The following is a 16,804-nucleotide window of genomic DNA, read 5'->3' on the forward strand; positions in this document are numbered from 1 at the left end:
TCAAGTGCCCAATTGCAATCTCTGCCTTGGTGGGCTGCCTTTAGGGGCACCAACCCAGACAAAGTCCCACCCCTGCCAGGACAAAACCGAGGAAACAGGTCTATTCTCTAGGTACACCCCCATTGCCACAAGCCCCCTAGGGCCACCTCTGCCTTTTCATAGTCTGTATGTTGATTGGTTGATTATTGGTTTCAATGAACTCCCTCTGGAGAGGACCCTGCACTGGACACCCCAGCCCCAACAATTCAAGGATGTCCCATTCTGTTCTCCCAGGTCCCTTACCTGCATTTCTGCCAACTGCCCCCTTCCCTTTGCTTCCCGGTGACCTCAGCTCTGCCCCCATCTTGCCGAGACGTGCTCCTGGGTGACCCTGGGATGGGCCAGTTTCCTCTTTGGAAAGCAGACCCCCGCTCCCTACTGCGCCTCTGGCAGGACCCAGTGTACCCCAGGAGGGGAATGCAGGGCGAGGGTCCGATCTGAGTCCTGGAGGGGGTGCGGGACGGGGGTCCGGGTAGGGGGTCTGTGTCGGGCTGCGCGCGCGCAGCGGGGCGCGGGGCGGTGGTGACCTTGGCCGGGGGCGCGGGTCCCCGGGGAGGGGCGGAGCGCGGCGCCCGGCGGCGGGCGGGGACGGGCGGGGACGGGCGCGGGCGCGGCGGCGGCAGCTGGGGCGGGCGGCGGCGGGCGTGCGGGGGGCGGCGGCGCCCAAGCGGACACGGAGCCGGCCAGCAGCAGCCGCGGCGGCGCCGCAGGGACGAGCGCCCAGGTAGGCGTCCAGGGCGGGGGGCCGGGGCCCGCTGCATCTCCCCGCGAGGCACACAGGTCCTCTCCCCACGCGCCCCTCCTTTGTCCGAGCCCCACCTTCCCCGCCGCGGGTCCGGGCCCTCTTCCTCCACGCCAGGCCCCACCGGAACCCCCTCCCCAGTCAGGCTGGGCCCTGGCCTGGCTGCCTTCCGCGCGCCCACCTTGGACAGCTCCCTCTCCGCACAATCCCCCCTCCCCCATGGTACTCACAGGGAGCCTTAGGCCAAGCCAGCCCCTCCTCCGGCCCACCGCAGTCCCTCTCTCGGTCCGATCCGTAGTCAGGGCCCCTCCGGGAGCAGTCAGCTGGGCTCTGAGCCCATCTCCCCCTCCTTCACCGCACACCCACTCAGCTCTCCCTCCTGCCCCCCTTCCAAGCCCAGCCACTGGCCCAGGAGCCCCTCCCCTGGGGGTGCCCCTCCCCCACTGCTTAGATCCTCCTTGAGCCAAGGGGAGCCCCTGGGCCGGCCCGGAGTGTCTCCGTTCCCTCAGAGCCCCCTAAAGCAGGACTTCTCTCATCAAACCCCTCATTGGTCAGTAGTCCCTAGGTTAGACCCCTTGGGGCAGGCACTCTGTACCCAGACCCTCCCCTGGCTTGGGGCCTGCTTCCTTGCACCGGAGGTCTCCAGGCTGCAGGCTGGACTCTGGGGACTCAGGACCTGGGAGGCCCACCTGGCCTGGGAGTCTCTGGATGGGCTGCCCTGCACAGGGGAAGGACCCCAGGCTGTGTAGGCAACCACAGCTGGATTCAAAACCTGGTCAGCTCTGCCACCTTCCTGCTGTGACCTTGAGCCCATGCGACCCCCTTGTGAGTCTCAGTGCCCACAGCCCCCTCCCCCCACCTCAGCCCATGGGAGGTGAGGGTGGGATTCAAAGGGCACAAGGCAGGATCCTGGTGTGGCTTTGGGGGGTTATTAAATGGGGGCTCCTAGTCAGGGATTCCAGGCCCTGGGGAGCCCCCCTAGAGGACAACCCTGCTGACAGGCCTGGAACTCTGCCAAGGGGTCTGCCCCCAGAGCAAGGCAAGGACCAGGTCTGGGATGAGAGAACCATTGGTCTCTGGGCACCCCAGGTCCCCTGGGCAGTCATGGCAGTGCCTGGCTGTCCACTGGGTCTTGAGATGCCCACCCAGGAAAGGGCAGTGACTGCAGAGCAGACTGGCAGCCCTGTTAGAGCCCCCAAACCTCTTCCCAATGCTTTGCTTGTCACGGATGTGCCTCGAAGTCCACCCTGCATTAGAACCGCTAAAGCTTCCACAAGTGTGCCTGGCATGTCATTTGTGGGGTTCAAGTCAGCTATTACCTCCATCGTATGTCTTCCTGACAAACCTGGTACTTTTAATGATTTGGAACGTGGCTTCCCAACCCACCACCAGCCAAGTGCTTCACATGCTGGGCCCTTGTGATGGATAATCATCTGTCCATCTTTACTGAGGGCTCCCATGTGCCAGGCACCTGGCCAAGGGCTTTACCCACTTATGGCGCTGCTCATCCCAGCAGCCCCATGGAGTGGGCACTGCCACTGGTCACATTTCATGGATGAGAACACCGAGGCCGACAACTTACTTGCCGGGGTTTTCACCAGTAGGTTCACATCGTTGGATCACACACACACACACACACACACACACACACACACACGGCCCTGACACACACACCTGAGGGAAGCAGCATGGCTGGGGTGCAATCTTGCTTGCATCCTCCCATGTTTTCTCCCTCCCACTGTAGACATCCCCCCTCCCTGGCTGAGGGTCACTCAGAGATGGCTGAGAAGGAGCCAGGGAAGGGGGTCTCAGCTGTTTCTATAAATAAGGATGCAGATGCTGGAGACAGGCCTCCTGCCGTCTCACCCCCAGGGGATGGTGCTTCCCCCATCTCCATCGTTTTAGGAATTGCTGTGCTGTGTGACCTCCTGAGGTCACCGGACCTCTCTGAGCACAGGGAAGGGGAGAGAGGATAAAAGACCCCCCCTCCCAGGGAATTCTGTCCCTACAGACATAACAGACCTGAACAGGAGGCCAGGGCAGGCCAGACCATAGTCTGGGTTTGGGGTTCAGGGAGGGAGACTTTCTCTCTTTTAGGCTAAGTTTTCTCATTTACAAGCTGGGTTGCTTTGGAAAACTTGATTCATTATTTGCAAATTCTTGGATATGCAACACTAGGATCACACTTATAGGACCAGGGGAGGAGAACAGTTTTAAAATGCAAGTTCCCAGGGCTGTGGCCCTGGATCAAAGGATTCACCAGTTTTGGGGTAGCGGCCCAGCAAGCTGTATTTTAGAGATGCCCTGCTACCCAGCTCGCAATAGGTTTCCAAGCGTCTAGGCTGAGGGGAGAGCAGGGAGCCTGTGACTCCTGGAGAGAGGCACCATTTTACTTATTTTGCAGAGGAGAAAACTGAGCCTCAGGGTGGCAAGGCAGCTTGCCCAGGTCACAGAGCCAGGCCTGCTGGGAAGAGAGGGAAAATTCAGCACCGTCCAGGGCCTAGGGGAGGACGCAGGGGGAAAGGAGTTTTTGGGCACCCCATGCTCCCATCTCCACCCACCTCCTCCAGCTGAGTACCTGGCCCTGAGCCTGGAAAGGAGCTTAGACCCCAGAGTTCCATGGAAGGGAAGCAGGCAGGCGGAGAAGGTCTGGCTCCAAGCCTGCCTGCTGGGCAGAATGGCAAAGTCGACAAGATCGACTAGAGTGGCCTTCTCGGTGGGCCTGGAGAAACGCTGCCTCCTCGGAGAAGCCGCCCCTCCCACCCCCTCTCGACTCAGTGGCCTTTGGTGTCTGACGCTCCTCTCCATGCAGGGTCGGTCTGGGGTTCCAGCAGCCCACGCCAGCCCTTCCAGCCCCGCCCCCCACCCCTGCGTGGAAGATGCCTGAGCAGAGCAACGACTACCGAGTGGTGGTGTTCGGGGCGGGTGGCGTGGGCAAGAGCTCGCTGGTGCTGCGCTTCGTCAAGGGCACATTCCGGGACACCTACATCCCCACCATTGAGGACACCTACCGGCAGGTCATCAGCTGTGACAAGAGCGTGTGCACGCTGCAGATCACCGATACCACAGGCAGCCACCAGTTCCCAGCAATGCAGCGGCTGTCCATCTCCAAGGGCCATGCCTTCATCCTGGTCTTCTCAGTCACCAGCAAGCAGTCGCTGGAGGAGCTGGGCCCCATCTACAAGCTCATCGTGCAGATCAAGGGCAGTGTGGAGGACATCCCCGTCATGCTGGTGGGCAACAAGTGCGACGAGACGCAGCGGGAGGTGGACACCCGCGAGGCCCAGGCCGTGGCCCAGGAGTGGAAGTGCGCCTTCATGGAGACGTCAGCCAAGATGAACTATAACGTCAAGGAGCTCTTCCAAGAGCTGCTTACGCTGGAGACACGCCGGAACATGAGCCTAAACATCGACGGCAAGCGCTCCAGCAAACAGAAGAGGACAGACCGCATCAAGGGCAAATGCGTCCTCATGTGAGCCCAGATCGCCACCACCAGCGCCCCATTGTCTGGGCCCCCAGGTTCCCCAGTCCCTTGCCCCTCCTCCTCCACCCCTCCCCCTCCATCTCTCCTCCCCTCCCCGCCTGTCTCTTCCACTCCTCTCCCTTTATCCAACATCTCCAGTGGGGAAACTGAGGCCCCGGCGAGGCTGCGGCAGACTCGGGGCCCCAACCGGGTTCTGTCTCATCACTCCGCCTCCCGCTCCTGCCCTCCCATCTGGTCTATACCACCACCCCAAGCTGAGTGCTGGAAGCGGCCCCCTTGGTCTGCACGTGGGAAAATGGGGGATGCTGCCTGTCGGAACCCAGGATGCTGGTTTTTCCCCATCTCTGCCTGTCTCTGTGTCCCCCATGACCCCCACTTCTGACTCTTTCCCTTGGGTGCCCTCAGCCAGACCTGCACCCTGCCCCCATTAGATCACTGTGACCTTGCCGGGGAGGAGGGAATTGAAATGCACATGGACCTCAGATTTTGTTTTCTCCAATTAGGTGTTTGACATCCGCTTCCCCATCGCCCTTCCATCCCTCATGACCTGTGGCCTGCACCCCTCTTCTCGGGCCCCAGACCTCCCTTCTCACTCCTGTCCCCACACCTTGGTGGGGGGCCTTGCGGGCTGGGTCTCAGGCTGCCAGGCAATAACCACAGGGCCCACAGCAGCACCCCGCCAGCCCCGAGTCCCACTCCTTGCCCTGGGCCTGGGGTGCAGGCAGGTACGGCTCAGAACCGGCCAATGGCCACAGCACAACTCCAGGGGTCTGTCCAGAGTGAAAGTAGAGGGCCTTCCAGGACACAGCCCGCAGACAGAGACTGGCACAGTTTGTCACCACTGAGCCTGGGGTAGGGGACCTGAGGTGCTGGGGAGGGAGTGCTGGACCCATCCAGAGGCAGGCAACTGAACTCAGCACCAGCAAGCTCTGCCCAGCCCACTTCTTCCCATCTGGGCCCTGGTGGGGGGATCACCTAGGCAGGTGTGGGTCCTGGAGTTAGGGTGTGTGCACCACAGTGAGATTCTGAGTGTTTTTGTGGGTGTGTTGATGATACCACACTCATGGGACCTGATGAGGCTGTGGAAGACGAGTATGAAGGTGACACGTAAGCCTGCGGAGGGTGGGGGAGACACCCTGGGATGATGCACTGTCCATCTTGAGTCAAAAGCATTTGGGGGTGGCTTCTGTGTGTGTGACAGTCTGTATGTGTGATAACAGTATAGGGTGTAGGTAGGGGTAGGTTGTGGTGGTGTCAACAGGACTGGACCCTTGAGATATGTGAGCCTTCGCACCTGCAAGAGGGCTGACTGTACATGGCTATACTTTCAGGAATGGGTGATAACTGAGCAGTGAGCATCTGTAGATCTGCTTGTCCCAAATGTCTGAGGAACACGACTCTGCAGTAAGGTGGCTCTCCGCATCTGTATCCATCAGCCATTGCTGGGTAACACATGACCACAAACTCAGCAGCTGGCCAATAGCACACACGTATGGCCTCCATGCGAGGCAGTAATTGGGAGCATCAGCAAGGCTCTGGTCTCATCTGAAGGCCTGACCAGGGAAAGACCCACCTCCCAGCTCATGTGCTGGTGGGCAGCATTCGGCTGCCTGCTGGACGTGGCTGGAGCTGCCCTCGGCTCCCTGCCTCCTGGGCCTCTCCCTGGGGCCACTGGCAGCACTGGTGTCATTAGGTATAAGGAAGCTGTGTGTGTGTGAGAGTGTGTGTGTGTGTGTGTGTGTGTGCGCACATGCCTGTGCATATGAATGAGAGCCTGTGTGGTTGTGGTCGTAGGACAATGTGGACTGTGTGTGGATAAGAGGGACTGTTCACATCCGTCTTGGTAGCTGTGTGTTTTTTCCCCTCTGTTTGTGTGGCTATTCACTCCGCAAATATTTACTGGGCACACCGTGAGAAGGTGAGGGTGTGTGTGTGTTTGTGTGTGTGCAAGTGCATGTGTGTGTCACCACCCGGCACATGGACAGGCTCACAGAAGAAGAACGGGCAGCACTCTGCTTGAGCACAGCTGAGCCCCTTATCCTGTGGCGGGTCCAGGGCCCACTGGCAGCTGGTGTTGACCTCTCCCCCTTGAAGGTGCAGGAGAAAGTGGGGCTGGGCAGGGGTCTGCAGCCCTTTCTCAGGGACACACCCTGATAGCACAATCTCCCTGGGGCCCTGCCCGCCTCCAGGCCTCTCCTGCCCCAACCCTGGGGGAGAGAGGGGTTCTGCAGTAGGGGCGCAGAACCTGCCCCAGCTGCTGGCCCATCCTGCCTCGGCACCCCTGGGTCTGGGGTCTGTGCCAGGCCATGTTTTCTGTGACCCCGCCCCTGCCCCCTCTCCCCCCGCATGTGGGTGCCCCCCGCCCCCCCCCGCCCCCCGTCGTGGGGTCTGTGTAGCATTCGCTCTAGAAATAGTCTTCCTGCAATAAAGAAGTGGATCCTGCATCCCCCACCAGTGCACCTTCTTTGGGGTGGGGAAGTCAGCTCGCCCCCTGAAAAGGATGAGGGATGGGAAGAATGGGGAAGTGAGGGATGGGGGTGTGGGGAGAGTTTGGACTTTTGTGATGAGGATTCTGGGGCATGGTGGGAACATTTCAGTGTTTCACCCCTGTGGTCCCCACAAAACATCTCACAAGTCCTTCTGGACCCTGTATTTACCGCACCAAGTGGAAGGGATGGGATGGGCACTATGGTCCCTATGTTACGTGGGGAGAAACTTGCAGGGCCTCAGTTTTCCCATCTACTAAATTGCTCAGGGCAAAGTTTGCAAATTTATTTATTTATCTTTCTTTCTTTCTCCCTTTCTTCCTTTGCTTCCTTCTTCCTTTCTTTTATGGCTATACCTGTGGCATTTGGAAGTTCCCAGGCTAGGGGTCAAATCGAAGCTGCAGCTAAGGGCTATGCCACAGCCATGGCAACACTGGATCTGAGCTACCTGTGCCACCTATGCTGCAGCTTGTGGCAATGCCATATCCTTAACCCACTGAGTGAGGCCAGGGATTGAAGTTGCATCCTCATGGATACTAGTTGGGTTCTTAACCCACTGAGCCACAACGGGAACTCCAGAGTTCACAGATTTATAAGCAGGGCCAGGACTAGGGTGAGGAGATGGAGGCACTTGCCATAGGTGATCAAAAACTCAGCCGTCTAGATACTTACTTTAATGCAATATTTAATGCAAAGGAAGCTAGGGGTAGCTGGTGGCAAGGGAGGTGGTTTGCACAAGGCCAGAATCAGACCTTGACTTTCTTTAAAAATTTGGCTATTTTGTTCATCATGAATTATTTCTGCATTTATTTTGAATTTTTAAAATATGACATTAGTGGAGTTCCCGTCGTGGCGCAGTGGTTAACGAATCCGACTAGGAACCATGAGGTTGCGGGTTCGATCCCTGGCCTTGCTCAGTGGGTTGAGGATCCGGCGTTGCTGTGAGCTGTGGTGTAGGTTGCAGACATGGCTCGCATCCCGAGTTGTTGTGGCTCTGGTGTAGGCCGGTGGCTACGGTTCCGATTAGACCCCTAGCCTGGGAATCTCCATGTGCCGCGGGAGCAGCCTAGAAAAGGCAAAAAGAAAAAAAAATGTCATTAGTTATCTTGATGGTGAGTGTTTCTGTCTCTTTGGGGGCACCCCTTCAGGTTCTGGATTTGAGAAAAGTGCCTCACTTGCCTTGCCCCAGCCCTGCCGTAATCTGTTTTTGGGGCCACGAAGGAAGACTTGAGTGACACGTGCTCAGCTCCTTCACCCAGGGCTCTTAGGAATTACCAGACCTCTCAATTTTTTGAGATGGCCTGGAAATCTGGGTTCATTTTGTGAAATGTCCTGATTTTTAAATGTTGGCAACGAATTTTGAATTTTTACAGGATTTTGGGGGCTGTGTCTTGTCAGAGGGCCACAGGTTTGTAACTCTTGTTCAGAGAGTAACTCCTTCTGCAGGGTTGAACTGGGGAGGGAAAGGCCCAGGCGCTGGGTTCTGCCTGTATGTGGCAGGGGATGAGGAGACAGGTTCCTGCTGGGATGAAAGCAGCCCTGGGGGGGCTCAGCTGGGAGGCCAGCAGCTCAGATCACAGGGTAACAGTGTTGCACAAAGTTCTCAAAGTCCCAGAATAAGATGGCTCCAGCTTCCCATGTAAGAAATTCTCCCCTTCATGTCCACTGGATGCTTTTGGAGACATACCAAATGTTGCCTAAAATCCCATGGGGCGGGGGAGGGGGAAGTATGTTAAAAATGCACATTCCAGGGGTCTAGGTTCATTTGAGCTGTGTGTGGCCCAGGAATTTGTATTTTACAATCAAGGCCCAGCAGTTAGGATATTAAGAAATCCTGGAAACTATGAGAAAACCTTGCGCGAATGAACTTGAATTTAACCTCTCTGAGACTCAGTTTCCTCCTCTATAAAATGGGGATAATATCATTTCACCTCCTAGCCTTATGCAGAGCTTTAAGCTAGAGGGAGCAGTTATTATTGTAGTCCTGTAGATCAAGGGACTGATTAGTAGGGGACAGTCTAATCGGAGTAGGGGGTCTAATCAGAATTACAGCTGCCAGCCTAGCCACAGCCACAACAATGCAGGTTCCTGACCGGCGTCTGCGACCTACATACACCACAACTCACAGTAACGCTGGATCCTTAACTCACTGAGCAAGGCCAGGGATTGAACAGGCAACCTCATGGTTCCTAGTTGGATTCGTTTCCGCGGCGCTAGGTCAGGAACTCCAGTAGGGGACAGTCTTACCCTGCAAGGGAGCTAAGATTTAGATTTGAACCCATGGCCCCACCCGGGATTCAAACTCACGAGCAGCCCAGCGCCTCCTTGACGTCACCAAGTCACCTCAGAAAATCGGCTAGTCGCCCAGCTGCTGGATCCACCACACCGTACCTATTTGCATATTAACATAGCTCCTCCCTCTCGCGTTCTCCCCTTGCGTGTGGCCAGCGGCGGTGCCACTCAGCGCTCCGCCTCCTGGCCCCGCCCGCGTCCCACGCCCCGCCCCCTCTCCTGGGTGCAGCCTACCCCGCTGCCTGATCTGTGCCCCGCCCCCACTCCTAGCTCCCGCCGCCCGGGCCTTCCATTGGCCGCGCCCGCCTCCAGTGCCCGCCCCTCGCGCGCCGGCCCCGCCCCCGCGGAGGGGAGCGAGCGCTCGCGGGCCCCGTGGTGGGTTCGGCTGCGCCGCGGGGCTGAGGCGGCCGCGAAGGTCCGAGCGCAGGTAAGGGCACGTGCGGCCGCGAATCGGGATGGGGTCCACCGCCCCTGCCTCGGGCGTCAGGGGCGGGCGTGCGGCCGGGGCCGAGGGGGAGGCCGGACAGTCCCAGGTGGGGGTCTTGGAACGGCTCCGAGTTGGCTGCGGACAGGGTTGGGAGTCCGGGTCTGTGAGGAGAGACGGAGAATCCCGATTAGAGTTGGGGGTGGGGGTCTGTGAGGGGGGGGCCGAGGATCCGGGTTAGAGTTGTGGTCGGGGTTTGTGAGGAGAGGCTGGGGTCTGAGGAGGGCCGGGGAATCTGGGTTGTAGTTGGGGATCTGGGCTGGGTTCTATGAGGAGGGGCCAGGGATCTGGGCTGGAGTTAGGGATTGGGGTCCACTGAACGAGGGCTGGGGTATCCAGGCCGGAGTTGGGGGTCAGGGTCTGTGAAGGGGAGGCTGGGGCCTGCGATTCCGGTTGGAGTTGGGGGTCAGGGTCTGTGAGGAGGGGCTAGAGTCTGTGAAGAGGGGTCAGGGATCTGGGCTGGAGCTGGGCGTCAGGATCGTGAAGAGGGGGCCGGAGTTGGGGGCTGGCATTAGAGTTAGGAATCAGGACTGGAGTTGGGGCTCCAAGTTAGCTGGGAAGAGGACTGCGATGGAGTTGGTCCCCTTGTCTAGGAAGGGTGATTGAGGACCTCTGGTCAGGGTGAGCTGGCACAGGGCCAGAGAGCAGAGCTGAGGGGGAGCTGAGGGAAGCAGGTGGGGGTCAGGCTCCTTTCCAAAGGCATGGGAGAGCTGTGGGGAGAGGTGGAGAGTTAGGAGTGTGTGGGTGATGAGAAAGGGGGAGGTGGGATAGAAGCTGCAGGTGTTCTGCAGGAGGGTGACTTCAGGAGGAAATGGGGGCCTCAGAAGTCAGTTATGAAGATTGATGAGGGGAGTCACTGAGGCTTTGGCTGATCATTGGGGTCCAAGGGGGCATGGGTCAGAGACTCCTTGGCAAAGCAGTGAGCTGCAGGAGATGGGCGTTGGACATACTTTGCGAGGTCCGTTTCTGGGATGTGGTGCGCAAAGGGGAATGTCTTGGGAAGCAGAAAGCCTGGAGTTGGTGACTGAATTTTTCAGGAAATTTTGGGCTCAGGAGCAAGGAATCAAAGTGGGAGTTTTGGGGACAATGATACTAAGGGATGTGGGTGGCACTTTATTTTTCTCAGGGAGTGGGGGTTGCTCAGGGTTGAAAGGTGGGCAGGAGGAGACAAGCTTGATGAACAGCAGCTGAGGGCCTTCCCTGTTGCTAGGTGTCAGCGAGGCAAATGCCAAGTTCACAAACTTGTTCAGTCACGTGCTGTGGTCTTGCCCAGATTGAGGTCATGGTCTCTGGAAGGTGGGCCTGTGTTCCCATCTCGACTCTGGCTGCTTGCTTGGCTGGCTTGCCTCTGGGGGGTTTAGTTTACTCCTCTGTAGAATGGCAAAGAAAACGGGAGCAGGCACCTTATAGGATTGCCGCGAGGGTCAGATGAGGGGATGCGTGCACCTTGCTTGCTCCTGGCACATGGTGAGGGTTCCTGCGCCTTGATAATAATGTTCTAAATTAAGGTTTTTTGGGGGGGAGGAAGGTGGGTGGGTAGAATTACTGGCTTGTCAAGGAGGGGAGGGAAGGAATCACTTGGAACTTGACTCCAGTCCCTCAATCTTGGGGTGCACATAAGAATCCCCTCTGGAACTTTAAAAAAGAATCTGCGAAAATATTTATTCTTCATTATTATTAAAAATGAGGGGAAGGCATTTTCCTGTGGCGCAGCAGGTTGAGGATCTGGCATTGTCACCGCAGTGCCTAGGCTGCTGCTATGGTGAGCGAGCGTTGGATCCCTGGCCTGGGAACTTCCACATGTTATGCGCACAGCCAAAACAACAACAACAACAACAACAACAACATAAAAAGACAGATCTGGATTCTGAAGCTTTGTCATGGAACCTGTACACCTACTTAGAACTGGAGTGTGTATGATGGACCAGGGTCGCTCCCCTGGGCACTGCTGACATTGGGGTCCAGTCATACTCTGCGTGTCCTGTCGTGGGTGGTCTGGGCTGTGGAGCAGCGTCCCTGGCCCTCACCCATGACATGCCAAGATCCTCCCCATGACAACCACAAATGTCCCCAGACATTACTCCCTGTCTCAAGGGGGCAAAGCCGCCTCTGGTGGAGACCCCCTATTGGAAACAAAACTAAGTTATTTTCTTCTTTAAAGATTACATCTCACCTTTGAGCCTTAGGAAAGAAGTATGGCCATGCAGATTTGGTGTTTTTTTGTCTTTTTTTTTTTTTGCTATTTCTTGGGCCGCTCTCACGGCATATGGAAGTTCCCAGGCTAGGGGTCTAATCGGAGCTGTAGCCGCCGGCCTACGCCAGAACCACAGCAATGCGGGATCCAAGCTGTGTCTGCGACCTACACCGCAGCTCACGGCAACGCCAGATCATTAACCCACTGAGCAAGGGCAGGGACTGAACCCACAACCTCATGGTTCCTAGTCGGATTCGTTAACCACTGCGCCACGATGGGAACTCCTGGTGTTTTTTTTTTTTATTTAAATTTTTTTTTATTAAAGTATAGTTGATTTACACGATTGGGTTAGTTTTTTGTATCATCTCATGTTCTCATTTTGAGAGGAAAAAAGATCACACTACTTTTAAAGAATTTTAGAAATGCTGACTTCTTCCTAGGTGGGTCTTTTGTGGGGCTTTTGAACACGTACACTGATTTTGAATATGGGCTTAAGCTCAATTTCAGGCCAGGAAAGATGCCTAAATAGGCGGTTCATTTACTAGTGCAGGAGACTTCTGCAGAAGTTTGAGTTCTTTGGGTGATTTTTGGTCTCACACTAAAAATAATTATGACCGTTGCCATTGTTTTCTGCTCTTGTTTGTGTTTCATAAAGCCCGAGGCCCTATAGTTTGAAGGGAGAGGCAACCAAATGTGAATTACCCTGACACATGCTTTGCAGCCCTGTGCTTACTGAATGGAGGCATTTTTTTGGTGCACCCTGTTGTAGTGTAAAAAGCGCCTTCTTCCCTCCAAAGTGTTATTACAGGTTTTCTCATTTGCATCTGGAAACAAATAATCGTCTTTTAAGCATAGTTGGGCCTGGCCTCCATGACTTTGGAACTTTCTGTCACTTTGTAGAGAGGAGGGTTCCCAGGACAGCTGCATGGTTGCTGGGCATTGACACAAACTTCTCCCCCTTCCCTTGCCTTACAGCCTGTGGGTGTTCTGGACGTTTCCCATCTGTAGAATCCCACACTGGGTGTCCTTCTGTGTCTGTTCTCTCACTGAGCATCGTGGTCTCCAGGTCCATCCACATGGTAGCGAGTGTTGGGGCTTCTCTCCTTTTCACGGCTGAGTGATGCTCCCATGTGTGGAGGGATCACATTTGCTCATCCATTCATCTATCACTGGACATCTGGGGTGCTTCCACGTTTTGGAAGTGAAGATTCATACTGCTGTGTAAATGGCATTTTTTTCCTGGGAGTTCAGTAACCCATTAAACTGAAGCTTGGAAGTGGGGTCATTCCGGCGGCAGCCTCTGGTTCTGCCTCTCTCTTGCATCTGTGTTTCTTCCTGCCTGGGGTTAAATGCTTCACCATCTCCTGCTCCAAACATCTCAGCTGGCCGATCAGCCTCTAGCCTCTCTGCTCTGGTAGGTTGACCTCCTCTCCCCCCAGTCCTCTCTCTAAAGCTGAGGATGGTTTGTCATTTCCCTGCCACCTTCACCAACTCATCACCCACTCAACAAAATTGAAATTTCTCCCAGGGCCCTGGTGGCACCAGGGAGTTGGCCCCACCCTACCTTTGGAGCGACCTTCACTTTGACCCCGGTAGGGGCCCCTCCCACTCCTCCCTGCCACCCGCCCAGCACTGGCCCCCTGGCTTTCCTGGATGGTGCAGTTTGCTGTCTCCTTTGTCTGAAACCTTCCTTCCTTCCTCTCCCCAACAAAGGCTGGTTGTGTGCCTATTTTAAGCTTCAGACCGGGTGCCAGGCGCTGGGAGCGCCACGTGAATGAGACGCTTGTGTGTGGGTGGGGGGCGGTGTGGGGATGGGGGCCCCTGGGGCCATTCTGTCCCTGGCCTGGCTCTCTGAGTCAGGGTCCCTGGGGGTGGCGCAGATGGGTGCCCAGGTCTGTGTATGTCCTGAGCTCCACAGGTATGGCCAGACAGGAAGAGGCCTTTCAGGGGCGGAGAGGTGGGGATGGTGCCTTTGCAAAGGACGTCAGGGAAGAGGCCAGAGAGAAGGTTTGCACTGTGAGGCTTGCCAGGGGACAGGTGGGGGGAGCGCAGCCGGCCTGGTGTGAGCACAGGGCAGGGTGAACCTTTACTTGCTACCTTGAGCGCAGGGTCTCCCTGCCTCCCCAGGCTCTGTGGACACCGGGGCTGGTCATTCTCTGTTGGGGGCGGTCTCCTGGGGACCGTGAGTGTAGAGCAGCCTTCCTGGCCCCCACCTGCTGAATGCCGGGGTGCATTGCTCAGGGAGAGAAGCTGATTTGTGGAAATGGCTATCTTTTGGGGAATTTCTGAAAGTTAACTGTTTGGTGATGATAAAACACAAAAAGGTGACTTCAGTGTATGTCGATTAATTGAGAGTCTGCTTTTCATAACCGTGGGTTTGCATGGGTGTGCACATGTCACTTTTCTGCTGCCTCTGCTACCAAGAGGATGTGTCCAGGTGAGGAACTGGGTGAGTCTAGGGTACAAATTAATTTGAAAGCTGCCTGCCAGCTCTGCTTTGTGACAGTTACAACTCATCAGATCTTTTGTTCTTTGTTATCAAGGCCAAGACCCCTGCCTTCTTAAGAAATTCCTTAATTTGATGGACAAAAAAGTCAAGAGAAATCCAGCCAGGTCCATGCAGCTCTGGACAGGCTGGGGCCAGGAGAGTCGGTGAATAAGGCCCTGGCCCCACCAGCCTTGTCTTTCCCTACTCAAGCAACTTTCCTGAGGTCCCTGTGACAAAACACCACAGACCAGGTGGCTGAAAGTGACAGAAATCTATCTTCTCCCAGTCCTGGGGGCCAGAAGTCTGAAGTCAGTGTGGGCAGAAATTTCTCCCCACCCCATCCCAACCCCGGAAGCTCCAGAGTAGGGTCCTTCCTGCCTCTTTCAGCTTCTGGAGGGTGGTGGTTTCCAGCAACCCTTGGTGCCTCTTGGCTTAGAAATGCATCACTTGAGTCTCTACCTCTGTCATCACGTGGCCATCATCCTGTGCGTCTGTCAAAGAAAACCCAAGACAGGACAGTGGTTAGAGTAGTAAAAGCAGGCTTTGCTTGGTAGCTATTACAGTGGGGAAAAGGGAGCTCAGTGTAGACCTGGGCTCGGAGTTCCCATCATGGCTCAGTGGTTAATGAACCCAACCAGTATCCATGAGGACATGGGTTCTATCCCTGGCCTTGCTCAGTGGGTTAGGGATTTGGCGTTACTGTGAGCTGTGGTGTAGGTCGCAGACACAGCTCGGATCTGGCATTGCTGTGGCTATGGTGTAGGCTGGCAGCTACAGCTCCAATTAGACCCCTAGCCTGGGAAATTACACATGCTGTGGGTGTGCCTCTAAAAAGACCAAAAAAAAAAAAAAAAAAAGAACTGGGCTCCACTCTGAATACAGCATGGACAAATGGGGACACATGGCCAAGGAGCAGGTGGGGGTCAGAGGGTGGAGAATTGCTAAGAGGAAACATCAGGGGGTATTCTGGCTAAAGAGATCTCTCAGGATTCCTGGGGCAGAGAGTGATCAGATGTGGAGGACGGGGGAGTCTTGATCAACCAGGTTAGCAGGCTTCTTGCCTAAATTGGACAATGCAGAGATGAGCATGGAAACCCCAAAGTCAAGACCTTATTGAAAAGTTCAAGATAGCCTGAGTAGAATCTGATCCAAGAGGGAATCTTTATAAGCCTCATGTGTGTCCATGTTTCCCTCTGCTAAGGATGCCAGTGTGACCCTACTCCAGTGTGACCTCACCTTAACTTGCTGACACCTGTGAAGATGCCATTTCTAAATCAGGTCTCATCCCAGGTACAAGGCTTGGAATATACATGTGTCTTTTTAGGGGGACACAGTGCACCCCATACCCCCTAGAAAAGAGTTACCCTTGGGGTGTGAGAGTTTTGTGATGCTGTGTGGTCCCAGTTACAAATGCCACCCCCTTCTCAATATTGGAAAAGTAAAAACTTGCACTTTCTCACAGAAAATGGAGAACTCTAGTCTAATTGGGAGGAAGTGGGAGTTTTCACGTTTATAGGGACAGGAATGTGGAGGTCACAAGTTACCTTATGGCTCAGGAGAAGCTCTTGATTATTTGTCATCTGTAAGATGGGACAGGAGTACCACCTCGGCTACCTTCCAGGTTGTGTGGATCAAACAAGGCATCTGCGGAAGGAGGCAATGGGAATTCTAAAGTGCTCTGTAACAGGAAGTGTTCTTGTTATTCACGTGATGGGTTTGACTAAGGCGGGGTCTCTCCCTCAGCACTATGCACACGGGGGGCCAGAGTGTCCTCTGTGGGGTGTCCTGCACGCTGTGGGGTGTGGAGCAGCATCCCTGGCCCCAGCCGCTCGATGCCAAGAGCCCCCTGCTCATGATGACCACGGATGCCACAGGCATGGCCCAGTGTCCCCTGGGGAGCAGAGTCACCTCCACATGGGAACCATTGGGCTAAACTATTTCTGATAAGATTTTATGGTCTTATGATTGCATTAAAGTAAAAAAGATATATTTTTTAAAATACAGATTTTATTTTTTAAGAGCAGCTTTAGATTCACAACAAAACTGAGCAGAAGGCACATGTGTGCACAGCCTCCCCCATTATCAACGTCCCCCACTAGTGGGACATTTGTGACAATCACTGAACCTACACGGACATAGTTAGGACACTGGGTGATGGTTTAGGGTTTAGGATTTCCTCTTGGTCTTGTACGTTCTCTGGGTTGGGACCGACGTACACGTACATGTACTCACCATTACAGGATCATGTGGAACAATTTCACTGCCCTAAAAATCCTCCGTGCTCTCTGCCAGTTCTTACCTCCCTCCCCATTGTTTTGTTTTTATGGACAAGGAGCTAAGGACAGCGGAGTAACCTTGAGTGCCCGATGGGAAAGGTGTAACTGTACTGTATGGAGTTTTATATGAATTTTTTCCTCCGTGTTCTCCACTCCAAAAGCCAATGCTCCCCAGTAGAAACAGGATTCCAGCTTCTGATGTAATTTTATTTTATTTTATTATTTTTTTAAGTTTTTTTTTCTTTTCTTTTCTTTTTTTTTGTCTTTTTGCCATTTCTTGGGCCGCTCCGGCGGCATTTGAAGGTTCTAAGACTAGGGG

General features: G+C 55.2%; 2 protein-coding genes across 3 annotated transcripts in view; both read left to right on the plus strand.

Annotated features, from left to right (window-relative positions):
• Window positions 1–694: 694 nt before the first annotated feature.
• Window positions 695–4,750, plus strand: DIRAS1 (DIRAS family GTPase 1). Its single transcript, XM_047777611.1, has 2 exons — window positions 695–763; window positions 3,594–4,750. The coding sequence occupies exon 2, from the start codon at window positions 3,661–3,663 to the stop codon at window positions 4,255–4,257; it is 597 nt and encodes a 198-aa protein (XP_047633567.1). The 5' UTR covers window positions 695–763; window positions 3,594–3,660; the 3' UTR covers window positions 4,258–4,750.
• Window positions 4,751–9,372: 4,622 nt separating this feature from the next.
• GNG7 (G protein subunit gamma 7) overlaps window positions 9,373–16,804 on the plus strand; it is a 151,846-nt gene continuing 144,414 nt past the window's right edge. For both annotated transcript variants that reach the window (XM_047777614.1, XM_047777612.1), the window contains exon 1: window positions 9,373–9,470. The gene's annotated coding sequence lies outside the window, so the exon portion shown is untranslated. The remainder of the gene's footprint in view (window positions 9,471–16,804) is intronic.

The sequence above is a fragment of the Phacochoerus africanus genome, chromosome 4 (genome assembly GCF_016906955.1).
Source record: "Phacochoerus africanus isolate WHEZ1 chromosome 4, ROS_Pafr_v1, whole genome shotgun sequence".
Taxonomy (NCBI): Eukaryota; Metazoa; Chordata; class Mammalia; order Artiodactyla; family Suidae; genus Phacochoerus; species Phacochoerus africanus.